The 22,741-nt window shown below is 46.1% G+C and overlaps 3 protein-coding genes across 8 annotated transcripts; 2 read left to right on the top strand and 1 right to left on the bottom strand.

The window, feature by feature from the left end:
• Window positions 1-3,910: 3,910 nt before the first annotated feature.
• On the top strand, window positions 3,911-10,278 carry SDIR1 (RING/U-box superfamily protein). Of its 5 annotated transcripts, none has more exons than XM_087518620.1 (10): window positions 3,911-4,069; window positions 4,296-4,490; window positions 4,599-4,656; window positions 4,734-4,786; window positions 4,897-5,125; window positions 5,211-5,346; window positions 5,549-5,597; window positions 5,881-5,997; window positions 6,524-6,589; window positions 9,954-10,278. In XM_087518620.1, the coding sequence occupies exons 2-10, from the start codon at window positions 4,410-4,412 to the stop codon at window positions 10,023-10,025; spliced, it is 861 nt and encodes a 286-aa protein (XP_087374746.1). In that variant the 5' UTR covers window positions 3,911-4,069; window positions 4,296-4,409; the 3' UTR covers window positions 10,026-10,278. The 5 variants fall into 5 exon arrangements, with proteins under 5 accessions (XP_087374746.1, XP_087374745.1, XP_087374747.1 ...); XM_087518619.1 differs by having other exon boundaries at window positions 5,546-5,597; XM_087518621.1 differs by having other exon boundaries at window positions 5,546-5,597; window positions 9,934-10,278.
• A 1,457-nt stretch (window positions 10,279-11,735) lies between these two features.
• On the bottom strand, window positions 11,736-14,618 carry LOC125512208 (31 kDa ribonucleoprotein, chloroplastic). 2 transcript variants are annotated; one of them, XM_087518622.1, is made up of 5 exons: window positions 14,480-14,618; window positions 13,768-14,385; window positions 12,966-13,074; window positions 12,831-12,892; window positions 11,736-12,010 (listed from the first exon to the last, which is right to left on the bottom strand). In XM_087518622.1, the coding sequence occupies exons 2-5, from the start codon at window positions 13,797-13,799 to the stop codon at window positions 11,983-11,985; spliced, it is 231 nt and encodes a 76-aa protein (XP_087374748.1). In that variant the 5' UTR covers window positions 13,800-14,385; window positions 14,480-14,618; the 3' UTR covers window positions 11,736-11,982. The 2 variants fall into 2 exon arrangements, with proteins under 2 accessions (XP_087374748.1, XP_087374749.1); XM_087518623.1 differs by having other exon boundaries at window positions 11,736-12,007.
• Window positions 14,619-20,608: 5,990 nt separating this feature from the next.
• On the top strand, window positions 20,609-21,836 carry LOC147976208 (uncharacterized). Its single transcript, XM_087519741.1, has 3 exons — window positions 20,609-21,136; window positions 21,223-21,404; window positions 21,770-21,836. The coding sequence occupies exons 1-3, from the start codon at window positions 20,609-20,611 to the stop codon at window positions 21,834-21,836; spliced, it is 777 nt and encodes a 258-aa protein (XP_087375867.1).
• Window positions 21,837-22,741: the final 905 nt, after the last annotated feature.

Raw genomic sequence — 22,741 nt, 5'->3', positions numbered from 1 at the left:
ATCTTACCTTTAGCTCCTCGTTTGGTTTGATACTCTTACTTATCGAAAAGGCCACAACTGACCCCCTACACATGTGGGTTATCATGACCTTTGTCGTTGCTGCGGAGCAATAGCGTGGGGCGAATATACTCATGTGCGCTTATTGGCTTTATCATTGAGTAGATTTTATTTCCTGCTCTAAGTTGTTCTTTATCTATAGTAATGGATACGGAACATGAAATACAAAAAAAGTTAGTTATACTTGCTACCCAAGGAGATGGAAATCTCCTAAAACCCTTGATGCTACTTATGTGGGAAATATTGAATATTACTTTGATAATCCTAATAAAACCCCGTAAAACATGGTAATGGGATACACTTTGGGTCATGAATACTTTAGGGATTATCGCTTGACTCAAAAGGGAAACACTTATGGGATCAAATAAATATGTTACATTGGTATGCTTGGAATTTGTGCCCTATGCATGATTTTACTTGTTGCTCTAGAAGGGAGACTAACCACCTTCACTTTCAATGCGAGTTTAATGATAATGAAACCTTAACTTCTTATGCCAAGGTGATTACTATGATGTGGAACAAACAGAAGAATTTGTTGCTTTTAAGGGTGCTTATGAAATTGTTTCTTTGCTTGATAAGTATGATAATGCTCTTTACAAATCTAAAAAGCTTGCCATACTTAAATATTGCTATCAAAACAATGAATACAATGATCAACCTATGGAAGAAGAAATTGCTAAAACTATGAGCTCATTAGATGAAAAATATGAGGATGAGAGTAAAGAGCAAAAGGAGGAAGAGCGGATTGATCACCCATTCCCACCTTATAATGAGAGTAACTCTTTAACTCATGCATTTTTTAATTTCTCTCCATACTTACCAGAGGATGAATGTCATGATCCCTTGGAATCATTTGAAATATCCCTATTTGATGAACTTGTTGATTGCTATGCTTATGACCATGATGCCACTATGACTGATGCTTATGGAGATGAACTTTCTATAGTTCTGTATATTAAGAAGGAAATTGTGGTTATTGCACCCACACTTGATAGTCCTAATATTATTTTCAATTCTTCAAGCTACACTATATCAGAGAAGTTTGCTCTTATTAAGGATTACATTGATTTGCGTTTCTCTCATGCACATAATGATTTTAATAAATAAAATATGCATGTGCTTGCTGCTCCTACTTGCAATTATTACGAGAGAGGAACCTCATCTCCACCTCTCAATGTTTTTAATACAATCAAATTGCAAGAAACTACTTATACTGTGTATTGGCCTTTACTTTGTGTGCATGAATTCTTCTCTTGTGACATGCCAATGCATATGAAGAGGGTTAGACTTCGATGTTACATTATATATGTTACTTTGTGCTCATTACTAAAAACTAAGGCCCCCTTAGTTTGTGCTACATATTCTAAGAATCACTATGGCTGTGGATTCTTGAAAATCAGTTGTAGCTTTGGATTCCTGAGAATCAGAAGCTGGTTGTTTGTTTACCCTACTGTTGGATAGTGATGACCCACAAGTATATGGGGATCAATCATAGTCCTTTCGGTAAGTAAGAGTGTCGAACCCAACGAGGAGCAGAAGGAAATGACAAGTAGTTTTCAGTAAGGTATTTTCTGCAAGCACTGAAATTATCGGTGACAGGTAGTTTGATAGCAAGGTAATTCGTAACAAGTGAAAAGTAGCAATAGTAACAAAGGTGCGGCAAGGTAGACCAATCCTTTTTAAAGCAAAGGACAGGCCGAAACTTTCTCTTATAGAAAGCAAAGCGTTCTTGAGGACACATGAGAATTTCATCTAGTCACTTTCATCATGTTTGTTTGATTCACGTTCACTACTTTGATAATTTGATATGTGGGTGGACCGGTGCTTGGGTGCTGCTCTTACTTGAACAAGCCCCCCACTTATGATTACCCCTTTCGCAGGCATCCACAACTACGAAAGAAGAATTAAGATAAATCTAACCATAGCATGAAACATATAAATCGAAATCAGCCCCTTACGGAGTAGCACATAAACTAGGGTTTGAGCTTCTATCACTCTAGCAACCCATCATCTAATTACTACTCCACAATGCCTTCCCTTAGGCCCAAGTATGGTGAAGTGTCATGTAGTCGATGTTCACATGACACCACTAAGGGAAACACAACATACATATCATCAAAATATCAAACGAACACCAAATTCACATGATTACTTATAACCGAACTTCTCCCATGTCCTCAAGAACAAAAGTAAGTACTCATAAATCATATTCATGTCCAAAATCAAAGGGGCATTGAATATCATTGTGGATCTGAACATATAATCTTCCACCAAATAAACCAACCAGCATCAACTACATGATGTAATCAACACTATTAGCAACCCACGGGTACCAATCTAAAGTTTTGAGACAAAGATTGAATACAAACGATGAATTAGGGTTTGAGATGAGATGGTGCTGGTAAAGATGTTGATAAAGATTGGTCCTCCCACAATGAGAGGATCTCTCTAAACATGTGGTCATGATTATTGATTTTGGCTTCCGTTTGAGGACAAGAGAGGGCTAACCTTGGGGGAGTTGATACGTCCATTTCGCATCATGGTTTCCTATTGACATTTATTGCAATTTGGACTGTTATTTCACTTTATGATACAATTCTTATTCCTTTTATCGCTTATTTTGCAAGTTTCACATGAAGAGGAAGATTGTCGGTATCTGAAATTCTAGATTAGAAAGGGCTACGTCACAGATACCTATTCTGCACAACTCCAAATGACCTGACGTTTTACGAAGATTTATTTTGGAATATATAAAAAATACCGACGAAGGAATTACCAGAGGGGGACCCACAAGGCAGCCACAAGCCTGGGGGGCGTGCCCCTCGAGCTTGTGGGGCCCCTGGCAGGACTCCAAAGTCCATCTTCTGCTATATGATGCCATTTGACCTAGAAAAAAAATCAAGAAGAAGGTTTCGGGATGAAGCACCGCCGTCTCGAGGCGGAATCTGGGCAGGGGCACTTTTGCTCTCCGGCGGAGTGATTCCACCGGGGAAAGTTCCCTCCGGGAGGGGGAAATCGAAGTCATCGACATCACCAATGATCCTGTCACATAGTTTGGGCAGTAGAACCTATACTCCAATGGCTATAGTTCAAGCTGAAATTGATTTTCTAAACAAACTTTACTTCAACTACTGTTATTTGTCAATACATTCAAAGTATTGACCTTTGTGGCTGCAACATATCATGTTGCAAGATTTTCCGTATTGAAGGAGAGGTACGAAGTAGGGTTATGACGCTATACTCAATTGCTGCCTGTGTGTGAATGGACACCACAGGAGTAGAATATTTTTCTGTCGTATGATTGTATTGTAAGTTAGCCCATGAGCTCGCAGATATGTAACATATTAAAGACTGGATCTGCTATGTCTATGTCATATGTTATTACTTGGTATTTCATCATCAACTATGCATGCCAGCAATTGATCTAGGGACTGGCACATAAAGCACAAAGATTCGGTGCCCTTCTCAGGACGAGGCCGCGACGTCGATTGTGTCAGAAATAAGAAGGGGATAACAAGCACACGCCAGCGTCCATCCATGATAGCGATGGTGACTTACCGACGTCCAACCATGGTGCCGACGGAGACTCGCCGACAGTGGAAGGGTGGCGTGTAAGAGAATATCTTCCGCCAAGTGCCGGAAGTTTTGTGACGTGTGATTCATATCCCCCGCCTCCATGAAGCTTCATGTCATGAAGAATCTGCTATAGCTGTTTTTTTTTTCGCACTCCATACGACGGTAAAAAAAGAAAGCAGTTTGAATGAATTTGCCCATTCTGCTAGAGTTGCTCTAAGATCATAACTCGATACGGCCATCATCACGTGGACGGTCTAAGATGAGGCTACGCACCTTCCACCACATGACGCACACGATCTGAAACCGCCAAAAATAAAAAAAACGCCCTTTTCGCTCTCGAGCTCTTCTTCTCTACTGCTCTCCCCCTTTTCCCCATTCCCCGCCGCTACCCGCGTCCGCGCGAGCAAACGCCGGCTCAACAGGCCTCTCCAATCAGGTACGTGCCTCCTGGAAATCCCGCTCCTTTCCCCGAATCTGTGACTGCCTCTCCCGATTGGGCCCTGAATTCGCGCACCTGCGCGGCGAAGCTTCCGGAAGCTTCAGGGTTATCCGGGCGTTTTACGCGTCGGGACCGCCGGGATTCCAGAAATTGCAGTTTCGGTTGAGGCGTCGCTTTCCGCCGCTTGTTCGATTTACATTCTTGGTGTCCTCTTCGGTTTCAGTGGGCGCTGCTACGTGGGCTCGTCAAAGTTTTTGTTGCCGCGAGGGGCAGGAAGGCGCTGCTTTGGAACCCATCTTACACCTGGTGGAAGTGGTGGTGGTGGCCGGTGGACGCCATGAGCTTTGTGTTCCGGGGCAGCAGGGCCGACATCGAGGCCGGTGGCTTCCCAGGGTTTGCCGCGGAGCGCCGTTCCATGGTGAATTTCTGTTCTGTGCATTTCGTCTGAAATGATTCGGCATTTCAACCTAGAGCAGATTTGCTGTTCTAAATATCTGACCCCATTCACTTGTGTGCTTGTGTGCAGCGGATTCATGCCGGGGGGCGGCCGGTGAACAGCAATTCCTTAGCTTTTCTTGTAACTGGTAATGTGGGTGCGTTGTGTGTACAACCAGTTATCTTTAAGCTGTTAACAATTAGTGTTTTTCTTTTTCTTGGCCAGTTCTTGTTTTGTTCATGGTACTGAGCTCGCACCAGATGTCTCCGAACTTTTTGGTTAGTTGTTCATGCACAGTGTGATCATGCATGTGTTATTATGCTTATGAAGCTTCATAGAGTAATTTCATAACTTTTGTCGGATTGCTCAGAACTGTCTCTTTTTGTAGCTTTGGATGGTCTTAGGTGTGTTCCTATTGGCCACCAGCCTTAGGATGTACGCTACATGCCAGCAGCTCCAAGCGCAGTCTCAAGCTCATGCTGCAGATGGCAACGGCTTCCTTGGACGCACAGAGTTGCGGGTGCATGTCCCGCCAACCATAGCCCTTGCTTCGAGAGGCCGGTTGCAAAGCCTTAGACTCCAACTTGCTCTGCTTGACCGCGAGTTTGATGATTTAGGTACACTGATAAGTTTTGTTCGCTCTGCTTGCTGTTTTACTGTTTCGTGCAAACTTAATACCATTGTTGGACATTTTGCTTGCAGATTATGATGCTCTCAGAGCGCTAGATACTGACAATAGCCCACATGCTCCTTCTATGACTGAAGAAGAAATAAATACTCTGCCTGTTTTCAGATACAAATTTCAGGCGCAGCAGAGGAGCACCCCTTCTCGAAAAAGGCAAGATTAATTATCTTTTTAAGGTGCATTATGGCCAAAGCAAACTGATTTTGAGTGCCTTCTTTCTTCAGTATGTAACCGACCAATTATAGCGCAGTTTGAGGCTTGCCTACTGAGTTCCTCTAGGAAAAATGTAACCAACAATGCATAATTGCTTGCTTGCACAGCGCGTAGCTAACTCTTTTTTTCTTTGATTCAGTAGTGATGGGCCATCTGAACCATTGGTTTCTTCTCCTGAATCCGGCAAGGAGGTAAGGAATAAATGTGTTCCTTTGATATTTCTTGTGTAAATCCATTATATATCTATTTCCATTTTGGTACAACTAGACAACTAGCAGTGTAGCCTCAGCTTGACAGTTACGCTCTTCGGAATTTCATTAGTCAGCCATGGTAGTACCATAACAATCACACAGCTAATGGCTGTGCCCTTTTTGTTTCAATTAAGCTGTATCCAAACACATGCATGGTCTGGACTGTGCCACCATGGTACGCAGTCCTTGTTTTCAGTATTTCATGTTTGCTTTTGCTGTACAGAAAAAGCAAGATGCAGATGCAACAAGCAAAATGACAGATGATGAGTTGACGTGCAGTGTTTGCTTAGAGCAAGTTGTCGCGGGTGATCTATTGAGAAGCCTGCCATGCTTGCATCGGGTAATTATCATACTGATCATCTTGCAGTTGTTTTCTTCATTTTGACAGTAGAGGACTTCAATTATTGTCATGATATGATAATGTGTAATACCTGATAACTGTAGTACTGTGATAGAGCAACTTAGTTGACATAATGTTGACCAATTTCCTATAAGCATCCTAGGAATCCAAAACTGTGTTTCATGCTAGTGCATTTTGCGCAGTTTATCCATGATTACAATGAAGCAACAAACGTGAAAGTTTTACCTCATTGCTTATAGAGATATCATATACAAATATTATACTCCCTCTGATCTGTATTACTTGTCGCTCACTTAGTACAACTTTAGTAGTGCTATGGTTCGAAGGGAGTACATTATTTGTTCCACACTTTCACTTGTTTATTGTTTTTTTAGAACCACTTTCACTTGGTTGGGCACTCCCTTCCGTATGCATTTCTGCACGTTGTACATGCTGCTAGCCTGCTATTAATCTTGTGTCATGACAAGCCTGCAAGATTTACTCGATGCCCCATCTTGTTTTGCAGTTTCATGTGAACTGCATTGATCCATGGTTGCGCCAACAAGGAACATGCCCGATCTGCAAGCACCAGGTGAGCAACGTGTGGCATGGCGCCGGCAGCGAAATGGATGCCATGGTGTAACATGACATGAGCTTCAGTTCTTAACCTAATATTACTAGGGGGTAGTACTAACGGAAAACCCATGGAATCGGGAAGGAGCTGTTTAGTCCTGCCGAGAGTTTCTGTACACGATGTGTTCCCAGTTCCTTCCTCTTGTGATGTTTATGCATCCAAAGGTTGTTGCTATTTTCTTGTTGAGTTTTATTTACGCTGCCGGTCAAGATCTTGTACAATGCAGGGTGCGTAGAAAGGTGTTTGTCAAAATAAACTAGACCAGAGTGTGTCCAACAGCCTGAGGACTGTTCCTCATTTCATCCCCACATAGTGGACAACCTCATTTTATGTTGGGATGAAATGAGGTTGTCTGCTATGTGGGCCCAACAGCCTGGCCCCATTCTTGTATATATCCCTTACACACCCTAACTCCACTACCCCTCCTCGCCGCCGGGTAACCACAGAAAACCTATCAGCTGTCACCCCTTGCAATGGGCCGCACCAAGGGGGAGGATGTTTGGGCCGAGCGGTGTGCGAGGTCACGGGCACGGGATCCGACAGTATGTGCCAGTTCTTTTGGGCAATTCCCTCAGAGTTGACCCCTCTTAAGCTTCTTCCAGAATTGCCACTCCATTTTTTTTTACAATTCCTAGTTAGTTAAGGTCTAATTAGCTAGGAATTGTGAAAAAAAATATGGAGTGGCAATTTTGGAAGAAGCTGGGAAGGGGGTCAATTCTGAAAGAATTGTCCAAAAGAACTGGCCCTATATCTGACTCCTGACGCCACCGGGACAACTCGTCACCGTGCACGCATCCGTGATTGCCCCTCCCCTATCATGTCATTGTCCTCCTTGTGGACATCCTCCTCCCGTGTTGTGTTGATGTCCCAGGAGAGTGGGGGCTCCAACGACAATGTCAACAGGGAGGATGTCGAGACAGAGCTTTCGGAGGATTTGTGGTGATCGGTGTACGACCGGGGGCCATCGCGCGATGTCAGCACTTGTCCTTGCGCGGGATGACATCCTTGTCGCAGTGGACGTGCTCCTCACGCTAGGCGGTGCCGTCGTCGAAGGTCCTCCAGAATGAGAAGCTCCTAGTTCAATGGGTGCTCGGCCGTGTTAGAAGGGAGAAGGAGAGATTGGTGGAATAATCGTTGTATTGCTTGAGCCTTGTAGGCATATATATAGGAGTACATAATTTATTTGGAGTACAAGGCAAACTAGAATATTTCCTAGTCTAGCCTATGTTTTCTAATACAATCACGTTACTCAACATCCCCCGCAGTCATAACGGTAGCGACACAGACGGTGAGACTGGAGAATAATCCGAAGACAAGCCGACGGACACCCCCCCCCCTCACAGTCGTAACGGTCGACGCATCGCGGAGTCGTGGCTGGAGTGGAAACCAACGAGGTTACTCAAGCAGGCGGTAGCCCTTTGTGCCGTTTGTCGATGTAGCCGAGAGCGTATGGTGGTGTAGCCGTGGTCGAGGTAGCCGTGCGAAGAATGTCGTGGTCGATGTCGAGTCGGGGTAGCCGGTGTCGAGGAAGTCTCCGTGGAGCCGCGGGCGCAAGGTGGCGTCGAGTTAGCATGGGCGCAGTGGTGTCGAAGAGTGGTGCGCCGGGGAGAAGACGGTGTTGACGAGGCGTCGTGTCGGGGTTGCCAGCACCGGACATGCGTAGACGGTCGAAGACGAAGTTGACGAAGCGCCGCACCAGGCTTGCCAGGCCCGGGGACACGTCGTGGACGAAGGCACGCGGCGGTGTTGCCAGCACCGGGCATGCGTAGATTGGGACCTGCACGAGTTGTACGCCATGTCGAAGAGGCCGGAGAGGCCAGCAGAGAAGGACTCGACGACGGTTGCGGCGCCAATGTCGCCCGCAGTTGTCGGAGTAGATGAAGCGGTCGGAGTAGATGACGGCGACGCTGGCGATGAGCTGGTGCTGGACAAAGACAAAGGGGGTGGACGGGCGGCGGCTACGGAGGTAGCGGCGGCGGCCAAAGAAGAGCGGCGGCGGCTAGGTTAGGAGTGCGGCGGCGGTGCTCGAAGTAGGCCAAGAACCCTGACATCGTGACGAAGACCGGCGCGGACGGTGGCGTTCCCGCGCCAAGGAAGATGGCGCGGCGCATACCACGGGAGGTCGACGCGCGGTGATGGCGGAGAGGACCGCGGGCCGCGGCGCTACGGCACGAAGGGGCGACGCAGCGGCGGCAGGCGGGTCGGGGCGACAGCGGGAAGACCTCTGGGCGGCGGCGGGGACCGCGGGCCGTGACGCTGCGGCCCGAAGGGGCGACACAACGGCGGTTCGCGAGTCGGTGCAACCACGGGGACGGCCTCGGGGCGGCGGCGGGGACCGCGTATCGCAACACTACGGCCCGAAGGGGCGACGCAGCGGCGACACACGAGTCGATGCAGCCGCGAGGAGAACCACGGGGGCGGCGGCGCTGCGACCCGACGGGGCGACGCAGCGGCAGCCCGATGCTCGATCGGTGGAGAGGCGCGCTGAACTTGGGGACGATCTTCACGGGACTTGTGGAGGCGGAGATGAGGCGGATCGCGGCGGCGAGCGGGTGATCAAGCCGATCGCGCACGAGGTCGGGGACGTCGCTCGATGTAGGCGCGGTGGCGGCGGAGTCCGAGATGAAGCCGCCGGCGGCGGGCGGCAAGGCAGCTATGATTGGCCGCCGCATGGCGCGAGGCCGCTGGATTGGGGTGAGGCAGGAGTCCCGGTCGGAGCAGAGCGGTGACAACCGGCGTAGATCGACAGACGGGCCGTCACGCGAACGACGACGGTGAAGGACCGTTGCATGACGCGAGGCCGCCGGGTCGGGGCTACCGGCGGGCCAACACGCGAACGACGCACGAGGCCGCCGGGTCGGTGACGAAGCCGACCGATCACCGCCGGTGTTGGAGTAGAGGCGCACGGGATTGACGGCGGCGGTGGGCGACGCAAACCGGAAAACTAAAAAGAAGACGCCGATCAAAGCGATCGGTGAGAGAGAAAATCCGAATTAAAGGATTGGGAAAAAAGACTTTCTAGGGCAGCCGACCAATACGGCCGGCGGACGAACCCTAGGTACGGGCGGCATGGCCCCCAGCGGCGGTCATGGAGCCCAACCGCTCCGGAGGCGGCGCGCGGGTATGAAAGCGGCGGCGGCTAGGGTTTAGAATCGACTTGCATTAGATACAATGTTAAAAGGAAGAAAAAGAGATTGATGAAATAATTGTTGTATTATTTAAGATTTACTTGAAGTAAAAGACAAGCCATAATATTTTCTAGTTTAGCCTATATTTCCTAATATAATCATGCTACTCAACAGATCGGTCACGGATGATGTAGGAAAGCGACGCCCACCGCCGCACTCGAGAAGGGCTTCATTGTCTGCGAGTGATACGCCCGTCGACAAGTTGAAGACGTGTGCGCAAGGCCAAGGCCCTTCTCTGTGAGCAACATGGCACAACCTGCTGGAGATGTCGCTGGAACAACGCCGACGTCTGCGGCTCGAAGGTCGTTGAGCTGCACCTCAACTTCGGGAGGGTGATCGGTAGTCATTAGGTCATGCTTAGTTTGGTTTGTGTTTAATTACTAGCAAAAAAGAGCCTGTGCGTTGCACCGGGAGAAAAATCATAATCCCCAATCATCTTGACAACATTTTGCTGCATCACGGATAACATTTAGGCAAAGATTTTGTTCAATTTTATTAACATTTTTTACACAAACTTTTTCTAGAAATCATGAAGATTTTTTTTTATTTTTCAATAATTTTTAAAAAAAATTGCGATCATTTTATTTAGAAATTATAATTTTTATTTTTTCTAAATTTTTAAGTACCAAATTATTTAAAGTAGAAAAAACAAAAGCAGAAAATGAAAAATAAAAATAAAAAAGAAACTTAAAAACAGGTGGCACCCACATGAGTCGGCCCAAACGGGCGTGCTGTCTTCTCCCAGCGCAACCCTACTACATGGGCCGGCCCGGGTGGGGTTCTCTTGTGTGAAGCATTTTTTTCACTTATAGGTGGCATCGGTAGGTTATATTTTGCAACTTTGAGACAATATATATGACATACCACCAGAAGCACTAATGACTTTATTATTATATAGCAAAAGGGCTCGTGCATTGCACCGGGTATAAAATAAATAAATACTCCTTCCGTGCCTAAATATAAGCCTTTTTAAAGATTCCAATATAGACTATATAACTTATATTTAGACAAGGAGGGAGTATATGCCTAGATAGTTGAAAAAATACCACTCAAACAACTTTGAAATAATCAAACAACTATAGCAGAACAACATTGTTGAAGCAATTTTGGTTAAAAAAGATTTTCAAAACAATTAATAACTTTCTCAAGAAATAGAATAAGTAAAAATGGATATGCTATTACTTGATGTTCCAAGTTGCATGGCCTCTGTACCGTTGGTGATTTGGCACATGGCAAACTAAAATAATTTCTGTGGTTGAAGTACAGTAGTGATCAAAAGTATTGGGATGGGATTTCTGATCAAAATTGATAATTAATTTAAGTTTAAATGGTCCAAAAGACAATGCAATTAGATATCATCGTTGATGCCAAACTTATCCGTGCATTGCAATAGGAAAAAAAATTAATTTGTGCTCACTAACCTGAAACTTTCAGCATAACATCTGGTCTCACCTCGATTTTGGTTGTACACCGTTAGAAATATGATGGGTTTCAGCCGAACGGTAGTGTACTTTTCCCATTATACGACAATTGTCTCAAAAGAAAAGGAAAACACACCACTAACTCCTCAATGTGCATCATGACTCTGTAAAACTTCTAGTGCATTACTTCCTCCTTTTCCTTTCGATGTAGCACATATTGTCATGTCTTGCACCAGGAGAAAAATAATTGGCGTTGTCACTCTGCTTACAAATCCACTTTCTTGTATTCAACTTTGACAAAACGTCACAACTAGCAACAGTGTGAAGTTAATGTTTTTGTCGCCATGCCAACACCAGTTTGAATAGAAGGAAAATAAAAATAGCTACATTCAAGAACAGAGGGAAACTTTGTCAAACTTGCAAACCTTGTGTTACTTTTCGTGCTTTTAGCAAGTTAATGTTACTTGTCTGAGGTGTAGATGATATCTGAAGAGCTCCCGGAGAAAGATGAAAAAATGTTAACTATACTGAGTTAACTATATATAATACAAAATCTATGCAAGGGTTGACTTTTCTATACATCAACTTACAGTTGATATATTCTGTTTATTCAACAAAAGTTGTAAATTCACATATCACAAGCTGCATCTTGTTCTCCTCCAAAAGAAAAAGAAAATAAACAAGAAAATACAAAATGTTAAATCCCAAGATCTCAATCATGAAAAATGGTAAGCAATGGGATTCACAGGAGGGGCCTTGGGTTCATCCTGCTGCAATTCATGAACCAACGATTGTTAGAGAATCAAGTGCTATTATATCTCGACACAATGTATTCTGTAGTTGCCAAGCTTACTACAATTCAGAAAATTCTAGTCCAAACAGATACTGCAGAAATCCTACCCCCGCAGTAGTTTGAGTGTTCAGGTTCACATATTATTAACTACTTGAGAGTAAAAATAAACTTTGAAGCTGATACACTATGATGACAACCTGAATAACAACATCTGGATGTGGAATTGCACTTAAAACTTGCTGCGTTTATCAATAGTTTTGGAAGAAAAATAATCTGTTGGGGTACAGGAGAGCCTAGAGGATGGTTCTCCAGCTCTTTGCTTTCAGAAGTTTTGGAGGCTGTTGGATATGTCCAGAACTAAATGTGCCACTTCAGTTATGCATAAACACTCCATTTGAGCTTCAACAACCACATTAAAGCAGACATCATTTACATTTAGAACCGATAGTGTCAGTTTCAGTCTTTCACGAACACGACACATAATCAGGAGTCCGATGATTTGAGGCATTCCCTTCACCAGGCAAAAAGTAAGTGTGTGTGTGTGTGTGTGTGTGTGTGTGTGTGTGTGTGTGGGTGCGTGCGCGTGCATGCGTGTCTGTGTGTGTGTGTGTGTGTGCCTAGAGGAACAACACAGGCGGCAGGCTAATATCATCTATAATGCGGGTTGTCTGTGTAGATGCTCAGAGATAGAGAAAATAAATACCTAAAATCAAAAATCATCTAAGCGCCCCCTCTATCAAAGCTTGATGCTAAGCATGGCTGCTAATTACATATTGAAAACACATTTGGTACTTTACCTCGTGCGGAGGAAAATACCCAAGCGCGTGATGCACCTTCTGTCACCAATACCACATATCGACTGTGAAACAAATCATATCACCTTATGCTAGCATCCAGCGTTGAAGATGGTCTAAGAGGAAGAGCATGCTCACCACGGTGACCTCGACGACGACGTCCTGCCCGAAGAGCTGCACAAGGCGCTCGCTGCTAACGTCGTAGGGAAGGTTGCGCACGTACACCTTGGCCTCGTCCCACGGATCCCTGTACTCCCATATATATACCATGAAAAAAGTGCATAAAATCTGGCAATCAAGAAAAATATAAGTGTTTACACTAAAGATTATCAACAAAAAAGATAACTCTCATATGTATTTAATTCAGTGCTGAAGGTGCTTCCCTTTCTTGTTTTTGTTAGGGGGGCCACTATAGAGAACCACGCAGCTAATGGTTGGACTTCTCATGGTAAATATTGGGTAAATACCTTAGATATATTATATGTCTTTATTTAATCATCATTAATTTATTTATAAAAATAATAGATTGAACTTGGGATTTCTAAACATTTTGGCCTAAAATGTATATTTACTAACTTAGCATTGAACTAAAGAAATATTGGGTATAGGACATGCTGTACTCAGGACATGTATGCATCGTTCTGATGCAGAGGCCGGGGAGACCCTCCTTTTCGAAAAAGAAAAAAAGAAAAAAAGGACATGCTGTACTCAGGCATGTATATATGACAACTTTGTCATGCATCATTCATACGAAGCTCATTTGTTTTATTTCTTTATTTGTATTACAATTTCTGAAAATAATGATGTTGTCAGTTCTGATCAATTAGTTGTTCCATGCACACACACATATTTATCAACCAACACCATGAGCCATCGTGTGAAAAAACTAATTAAATAGACCTATGCACTACCCGCAAACTAAATGATGGCAATGTCATACCTTGTTGCCTGCTTGACTTCATACTGTAACATGGGTGCCAAAGAGTAGCTCTAATCGTGGTAGTCCTTGTCAGTTGTTGTCGATCTACCACCAATACAAATCTTGTTTTATAAAGAGAATCTCACCATACAAAACCTGAAGAGTTTTATTGAAACTCAGCCAGATGCCCTTCCCCAGAATAGTACTATTTTCTATTAAGAGAAGCATAAATGAAAATATACAATGATTTGCATTTGCTAACTACTCTCATGAGCTGTTTGCAGCGCTGTCTCATGTCCTAAATAATGCAATCCAGTATGTACAGAAGGAAAAATCGTAAAGATAAAAACTACCAATACAATGTTTCAAAAGTGAGTTACTATAAGATGAGATCATCGTTGGACGTTCAATCAAAGCAATTCATAGGATCCCCACTTCTAAAGATTTCAGCAAACATTCTCACTGTCTTTGATTGATTATAACAGATTTATGCCTATTGCTCAAAACTATTAGAAAGCATGTGAACACAACAAAAAAACATCTACTTATCTCCATCCATCATGCCATGTAAGTTGGTTCCCTTGCAGTTCAGGTAAGACAAAGACAACCAAATTAAGCAATTGAACAGAGAAAGCCATCCTGCGGGAGCAGAGGAGCAGGATTGATCAAGAAGTTGGTAATCAGTTAAAAAACAAAGAGGAAGGGGGGAGAGGCTAGGTGGAAGTGAGCTCACTGGAAGGAAGGTGATGACCGGAGGGAGTGCGGCGGCCGCGGCCGGAGCCTCCGCGTCCGTGTCGCCGTAATCCTCGGCTGGATCCGAGCGCGTTGATTCTGACGTTGCCCCACCTCCGGCGCGTCCTCCTCCTCCTGCTCGTTGCCCGCGGCCGCGAGGAGCGTGTTGAGCAGCCGGTCGCGGTCGGCGGCGCGCGCATGAGCCGGCCGGCGCAGGCTCGGAGCGCGGCGGCCTGGGCCTCGGTGTCGGCGAACCGCGCGCGGAGGAGTCGGACGGCGCAGGGAAGAGGGCGTGGCGGAGAGGAGGCAGACCAGGGTGCGGGCAGGACGACGCGACGAAGGGTGGCGTGGCGGAGGATGTCGGCCGGCGGCGGGGAGGCGGCGGATTCATCGGTGGGAGGCGCGGTCGCTCGAATCGGAGGTCGGGTTTTTTATTTGTCGTACGCCTGCCTGCACGGGTGGGGCTCAAATACGAAACATTTTTTTCCACTTATTATTATTATTTATTGGACTGCGGGTTAACTACTTAATACCATAAGGTTTGTTATGCAAAAACGCCATGACGGTGAACCCGGAGACTCAATTCGTGCTTTATTATTCCTAGGAAACATGCCCGTGCGTTGCACGGGGAGAAAAAACACTTCAGATGCGTCTAATTCAATATTTATGGTTCAAGAACCTCTTCACACCCGCCCACGTTCTTTATGTTTGCGTGGCAATCCACCCATGCCGCCGCATATTCTCCTTCTCCCCATCCCTGATTGTGGCCGTATTGTGAATGTCCATGCTTTGCTAAGAGGAAACTCCAGTTGCATATATATATTGTGTACATTGACAAAGTACTACATCCGTTCTGATTTATTGGTCACCTTTGTATTTCGTGCCCCACTTTGACTATAGATTTGACTAACAAAATATAAATAGTAGGTCATAATACTTATATTGTTGGATTCATATTTAAAAGATTTCAATGATACTATTTTTGTCGTATATAACTTATTTTTTATAATTAAATCAAAGGTCAAACTTTGCACAAAATACAAACGTGACTAATAAGTTCAGACGGAGGTAGTAGTATTGAATTCCAAAACAAAACAAAAATAAATTTATGTGGGAAAGGAATATAGGCAACTCACTAAAGGATACAAAGCGAACCACACACACGTACACGCCAAAACACAAGAACAAACCACAGCTAGAAACCTGCAGAAAGGACCTTCAAACAAACAAAATAATCACACCCTCATGCATACATATAAACCAGTATGGACATTCCTGTGTTGATATTGTAGGACTAAAATTCATATTGTACATTAGATTGTGCACAACAGATTACATACCTCAATATGTGTGTATAAATATTCTGATTTGCTGGCCTATTGAGCTGGACGGAAGCACCTGGTCGTGGCGAGGCTCTGCCAAAGCTAGCAGTAGCAGGACTCGTCTACCGAGTACATCGCTGAAGGTTGGGCGCACGTACTAATCGAGCCTCGCACTACAATCCATCATGTAGTGTTGACCAATAGCAAGCAAATGTGCAAGAGTCTAGCGTCAACGCTAGGGAGAGGAGGCTTCTCCGTCTTGTTTATAATATCAAACCATGTGTATCACGAATTAATTAGGGTAGGATCTAGGAGGCTTGATTTGCAGAGAACGAACTTACGGCCAGTTAGATCGACGTAAAGGCAGCGATTGCAATTTGGAGAAAAAAAGTGTATGTAGCTGAGAGGAGGAAGGCGAGTCACGTGAGATGGACAGGGAATCAGACTGCTATTGTTAATTGTACTTGTACAACCCAAAATCCACCGCCGATGAAGCCATCGGTGAGCAGCATAAGCAGCTTGTAGGGATTGCCTTGTGAGGGTCATGCTTGTATGGGCTGACAGCTATAGGGCTATGCCCCGCACTCCTCTCGCTGAGGGTCTCCTCCGCCATATCACCAAGCGGACCGCCGCCTCGGGGGCCTGCTAGCTTGTAGAATAGGACTGCGCTGTCCGCGGCTTGAAACTCCCTTGCACGCCGTTATAGTCCGTGCACCACAGCACTGCCCCTACGTGGTCTCGTCAACTGAGGCCTTCCGAGCGCCACCACCTAAGGACCCGACGCCAAGCTACGCGGCGCGACGATGCCTCGTCGACCAGCCAAGCTGCTCCATGTTGTCCGCACATTCAAACGCGACGGCAACTGCTGCATCTCCATCATTGAGGTCGTGCATTGCATGCATTACGACCTTAACCATAATGACAACGACTACATCGTCTCTGCTAGGACGGTCTGGCGAAGGAAGACGGAGGTGCGGAGGAGTCGGTTCGTGTTCATGGCGGCGGCGGCGTATATGCATCCATCGTCTCTGCTAGGATGGCCTGGCGAAGGAAGACGGAGGTGAGGAGTCGGTTCGTGTTCATGGCGGCCGCGGCGTATATGCATCCATCGTCTCTCCTAGGACGGCCTGGCGAAGGAAGACGGAGGTGAGGAGTTGGTTCGTGTTCACGGCGGCGTCCGCGTATACACATCCAGGAGAACATGATCGTACTCGTATTTATTTTACCATACTCGTGTTCTTTTAATATTAATATAAGGTCAGCCCAGCGGGTGCTGTAAGCGTCGAGACTCATGTATTTCCTTTTTATATAAGGTCACAACCCAGCCCGTGCGTTTGTCGTGCAGGCCGAGGCCCAAGTAACGTCGCAGCGAGTCGATTAAAAAACAGACTGCGGATTAATACCACCTCGCATATCTCTTCCTACAAATTGTAAAAGCGTATTATATAAAAAAAAACGTATTGTGACGGTGAACCCACGGAATCAATTCATGCTTTATTATTAGGGATAGACTAGCAAAAGAGCCCGTGCGTTGCAACGGGTACAAAATGAATTTGACAATTCATATGGTATTTGACTGTTTACCTCCCGTAGTGCAGTATTGAACTATAGCTCCCAATCAGCCGACTTCTGCCTCGACTTATCTTTCCTTTGGTGTAAAATTGCTGGGCATTCGGCAGCCATGCTACTATTAAGATGCAACACTCGTCCTAGAAAAACAAATAAAAAATGATACCCCCTCCTATCTAAAATAAAATAAGTGTCGCAGTTTCAAACTGTGTTTAGTCAAAACTGCAATACTTATTATGGATCAGAGGTGGTATTACTCAAATATGTGTATGTGAAAGCTGACATATAAAGTTTTCATCATATATGAACCACAAAAATACATATGCAGGAGGAACATTAGTCTACTTAAGATCACTCGACATGCTAATGCTGCTAGCCACACCCTTGCTTGTATGGGACGGGTGCAACAACGAACTGTGTGTTTGCTTTGAAACTTCCCGGAATAGATAGTAGCATAGTTAAGTCTAAATGTAATCATCTTGTTTGATTAATGAAAGTTCCTTCTCCCGCAAAAAAAAAGGAACTGCAAAAATACAAAAATACATTATTGATCAAGCTTATTAGTCATGGTATAAATACATGCCACTCATTGTAGATAACATTGAGAAATTATCCAAATTTTATTGTTGGATTTGGATCAAAATAAACTTAATTTAGATCTGAAAACTAAAAAAACTTATTTCAACATGTGAAATTATCTGCGCATATTCATACATGCTCAGTGGAAGCAAACCTTTTTGCAACAATGATATACTATCACATAGTATCTATATCTAGATCTCTAAATAGTTGAAAAACACATGTACATATATTATTGGCTCTAAGTAATGCAGCGACAAATATATTTACTTCGGATAGACCTTGAGTTTTTTATGGAGACGACGACAAGCGTGAGTAATTGTGGATATAAATTGTGACGGATGTGGCACTAATAGAAAATAAAAAGTATCTTGAAGTCTAATTCAGTTTAGTTAATATCAATACTGCATCTAGCTATTTGCTTCATGCACATAATGACATATGCATAGGGACGCACCTGAGGACGTGACGTGCTCTCGAAGTTGTTAGTATTTTATCTCGGTCTGCCTGCAGTAATCATCCGTACATGCATCTAGCTGCTTGCCTTCAGTTGATAAGCATGCATCCAGCTAATCGTCATCCGGTGCCCTGATCACCCAGATATTACTTGTGGCGTTGGTTATAGCGGCGGCGGCCGCAGTGCTTCAATGTGATAAAGCGATCTTTCCTGGAGTTTCCAGTCAAGGAAGACGACATGGTGATTTGTGAGTATAGTATGGGCGGAGGGCGGCGCGGGAACGGTACAGGCGCTCGACGACGAACGGTAGCCAGAGCAGCGGATCAGTGGTGGATCATGATCTCTTGGTTATATGCATTGGTTTTCTAGTTCCCATATGGCCGTATTGTTGGCGGTCAGAAGGACCAATTGACGAACCAACTGAACGAGCAACTTCGGCCAATGGAGTTTGATCGATCTCAAAGTCTCAATTGTGTGCTGATCAGAGAAATCGTTCCTTCTGAATCATGGTTGGCTCCTTACAGGAGCCACCACACCTCAAAGTGGGGCTGCGCGCCTGCGCCGCCGCCGTCTTAGCAGCTCCAATCGACCATGGCTGTCCGCTCGACCTGTGGGTTCTCAAAAGCAGCGATGGCAGCGCCCCCGTGTCCTCGCTTGATGAGATGGCTGATATGCGCGACCGTATACTACCGCGGCCTCATGGTCGAGATGAAGTGCCCCGTCGGATCGACCGTTAACCGGCTCCTTCCACCTCCTCCCCTTCTCTCTTTCCTGAATCTTGAGCCGATATTTATGGGAGGGTCAAGGGAAAACTCCAAACTGATCGAGAGTCCGCCCTCGTCTTAGCTCTCTAATTTCTATTTTTTTTGTTGGGCTAGGTGGACCGGAATAATGGGCTGCCTAGGTTGAATCTGATATTTGAGGACGCGAGAGGAAAGCTGACGTACAGACAAGTCAAGACGGACGGACGGATGATGAAAATTATAAAATTTAGTACCACCTCGAATATGTTTTAAATTAAAACTAAAAGCGTAAAATTACGGGAAGAAGCGTATTGTGACGGTGAACCCACGGAATCAATCCGTACTTTATTATTAGGGAAAGATGTCATGAACAGTGTGTGTCTTATGTTTATGTGATGAACTATGTAAGTCCTATGTGATTTTGTGATGATCGTATGTTTAAATTTGGTGGCCCATTTGAAAATGGGGAGGACATATGGGGGGTGTTGCTTAGAGGCCGGTTTTGGTGGATAATTTGGGGCCTGTTTGGTTGACTGCATATGGCCCAGCCTGGCTCGTGCGGGAAAGATTTGAGCCCATTTGGTAGCCTGCGTTCACTGTGCGGCCCGCATCGCACGGAACTTAAAGCACTTTCAGGCCAGGCCTAGGGAAAACGCCCGAATCGGCAGTAGCTCGCGAGCCTGGGTCGGGCGAGGCAGGGAGGGCGATGCGCTTCTCCCCTCGTGCGAGCAGGAAGATGGCGCGAGCTCACCCGCGTCGCCGAAAAATTGGCGGGAGGATTTCGGCTCACCTCCCGTCGAGTCCACCCCTATTTAGCCCCTCCCTCACCACCCCAACTCCCGCCACCATTCTCCCTCTGTTCGAGCTTTCCCGCCGACGCGCATCGGCACCAACAAGAAGGTAAGCGGCACATCTTCATCCGCCGGCGGTCCACGACGTCGGCGCTCCTTCACCTGCCGGCGTTGATCTTCCACGATCGCCCCCCTCGTCCTCGAGCTGCAGCCATGGCCTCGGTGAGTTCAGTCCCCCATACTCTCTGTTCCGTGTAGCTAGATCTGAGCTACAACTAGGGTTTGATGTAGATGCATGGTTGGTTAGTGGTCTGATCTGTGAGCTCATATGGTTGATTGCTATGCTGCGGTTGCAATTTGTGGTAGGCCTGGATGTTCAAGCATGTGGTAGGCTAGATTAGTAGTAGAGTTTGAAGTTGAAGCTTGTGCTTGTGTTGATTCGTGCTTAGATCTGTGATTTGTAGCTATTGGTGGTCCATTTGTAGCATGTTGTTTGTTGTAGATGTATGCTCCTGCTCATAGATTGTCCGGTATGCTTAGTATGATAGCGATGAAGCATATGCTTGGTATGATAGTGATGAACCATGTACATGTATGCTCCTGCTTTCATGGATTGTCCGGTATGTTGTGTGCTATGCTTACTGTCAATGCGTACTACGATTGTAGGACATGACCACGCAGACGCAAGATCTTAGTCAGGCCCTTGTCCTGTCCGACAGTCAGTTTGCTCCATCGTTTGTCGAGGACTCGCAGCCTATGTCCGAGATGGCACCTGATTCAGAGGTGTTCGCGTCTGATTCCCTCTATGTGCCAGTAGTGCTCGTTGAGCCAACTCCTGCTGCTACTGCCGCTGCACTCAAGGTAGCAACAGCAAAGGCAAAGAAGGATGGTAGGTCGAACAACATGAAGTGGCAGCCGTTCATGTCCACGTTCGTGTTGAACAAGATGTGTGAGCTCATCTCTAGTGGAGTTAGGACTGACAAGGGATTTAAGGAGGTGCACTTGAACACCGTTGCGAAGCAGGTGTTCGAGTTCTGTGGGCAGGAGGTGTCTGCCACCCACGTGTACAACCACCTGAGGAAGTGGAGAGGTCGATGGATCCAAGTGTCCAAGCTGAGAGACCTTAGTGGCGCCTCATGGGATGAGAACACTTGCTCCATAGTTCTGGAGGCAGAGCACTACGCCGGCCATGTCGCGGTTAGCTCACAACCCTCTTCCTTTTCATACTGTCCACCATTGCCTACTCGTAATCGCAACTAACAACACTTGTGTTTCATTCTTAGGACCACCCAAGGGACGCTGAGTTTGTCAACACACCCATACATAACTATAGTCAGATGCAGCATATCTTCTCCTTCGGGCTGGCAAATGGGAAGCATGCCATGGGCTCGAGGGAGCCTCTTGGTTCTTCCATGCCAGACTTCCCTGGGACCCCGGACGTCGAGGTCCTTGATGGCCCTGACAAGCCCTTCGTGAAGCCCTTTAACAAGCCATTTGACCCCTTCCATGATAGGAAGAGGAAGAAAGGAGGCCTGATGGAGGAGGAGATCAATGTCTTTTGCAGCATGACTCAGGCGGTGAAGGAGGTGGCAACAACCATCAGGGAGTGCAAGCCCCTCAACGTCCACCCTGACCTGTATGGCGCTGCCATGACCCAGGGTGGCTTCAGCGATGAGGCTCTCATGGCAGCGCTCAGCCACCTGCTTGAAAACAAGGCCCAGGGTGTTGGGTTCGTCGCCATGGCCGATGCTCACAGGGTGCTGTGGCTCAGGAGCTGGCTGGGCAAGCACTACTACTAGAGTAGTGCTGCCTGTGAGCGTGCATGATCCTCGACGGCGGTGGCGACGACAACGACGAGGACAATGACGATGACGATGACGATGTACATTTTGTGTAGCTAGGGCTCAAAAACTATTTGATGGTCTGTATATTTTGGTGAGGTGGTATATACTAACCCCTCACGTTGATGGTGAACTTGCGGTGGTAGGACGACACCCTCTTTTGGATGTGATGGTAGGTTAACACCAAGGTAGTGCTAGGTAGAACTTGCTATGCCGTATGATCATGCATGCTTTACTTCTTCTCTTCTACTCCATTGTTGTTTGTGTACTATTTTTCTTGCTACTTGTGTGCTCCATTGATTTGCTGCTTCAACTCTTGCTCTTGTGCATTGCTAGGGCAAGTGCTACGCCGTGTTCGTTGGTAAGGTTCCAGGGGTTTATAGTTCATGGGAAGAAGCCAGTGCACAAGTGGCATCGTATAGCAACGTCAGCCATAGAGGGTTCAAGACCAGGCAGGCCGCAGAACAAGCTTACTCCGACTAGGTGCGAAAGCATGGAGGCAGCAGTGTTGATGGTGGCAAGATTGGAGGTGTGAAGGTGGATCGTCGGTTTGGGCTGAAGCTGAAGAACTTCATCATCTTCGCCCAGTTCATCGCCATTGCTGTGCTGTGGCGTTGGTGTGCTAGGTGTGGGTAAGCTCACCAATTAGGATACAAGGTAAGCACAACATGTATGCCGTATGCAACCAAACGCCGTGTTCATGTGTCGCTTGGGCCAATGCAGACAACCAAACAAACCGCACTTGCGTATTACCTAATATAGGGACACTAGATACAAGCAACCAAACAAGTTACAGATGGCGTATTAGGGCCTGTTTTTGTTTAACCAGGCTGGGTTGAGAAGTGTATGGGCTGCAGGCACTATAGCAAACGGCAACCAAACACGCCCTTGATGATGTCCGTAAACAGATGAAGGAGGGGTTTGGTGCATCCCGTTGGAGTGCCTAGTGCTAAGATGCGAT

The sequence above is a fragment of the Triticum urartu genome, chromosome 4A (assembly GCF_056163025.1).
Source record: "Triticum urartu cultivar PI428250 chromosome 4A, HENAU_Tu73, whole genome shotgun sequence".
NCBI lineage: Eukaryota > Viridiplantae > Streptophyta > Magnoliopsida > Poales > Poaceae > Triticum > Triticum urartu.
Note: the sequence above shows the minus strand (reverse complement) of the source record. Positions and strands in the feature narration are given on the sequence as shown.

Bases quoted from the DNA above. Each gene is read 5' to 3' on its own strand.
- LOC125512208 (XM_087518622.1), bottom strand. From the start codon at position 13,799: ATGTTACAGTATGAAGTCAAGCAGGCAACAAG. The intron at 12,893-12,965 runs GTGAGCATGCTC...TTTGTTTCACAG, and splicing joins TCGTCGTCGAGGTCACCGTG to TCGATATGTGGTATTGGTGA. The intron at 12,011-12,830 runs GTAAAGTACCAA...CATGAATTGCAG, and splicing joins GGTATTTTCCTCCGCACGAG to CAGGATGAACCCAAGGCCCC.
- SDIR1 (XM_087518619.1), top strand. From the start codon at position 4,410: ATGAGCTTTGTGTTCCGGGGCAGCAGGGCCGACATCGAGGCCGGTGGC. The intron at 4,657-4,733 runs GTAATGTGGGTG...TTTCTTGGCCAG, and splicing joins CTTAGCTTTTCTTGTAACTG to TTCTTGTTTTGTTCATGGTA. The intron at 6,590-9,953 runs GTGAGCAACGTG...CGGATGATGTAG, and splicing joins GCCCGATCTGCAAGCACCAG to GAAAGCGACGCCCACCGCCG.
- LOC147976208 (XM_087519741.1), top strand. From the start codon at position 20,609: ATGACCACGCAGACGCAAGATCTTAGTCAGGCCCTTGTCCTGTCCGAC. The intron at 21,137-21,222 runs GTTAGCTCACAA...TTTCATTCTTAG, and splicing joins ACTACGCCGGCCATGTCGCG to GACCACCCAAGGGACGCTGA. The intron at 21,405-21,769 runs GCCCTTCGTGAA...GTGCATGATCCT, and splicing joins GTCCTTGATGGCCCTGACAA to CGACGGCGGTGGCGACGACA.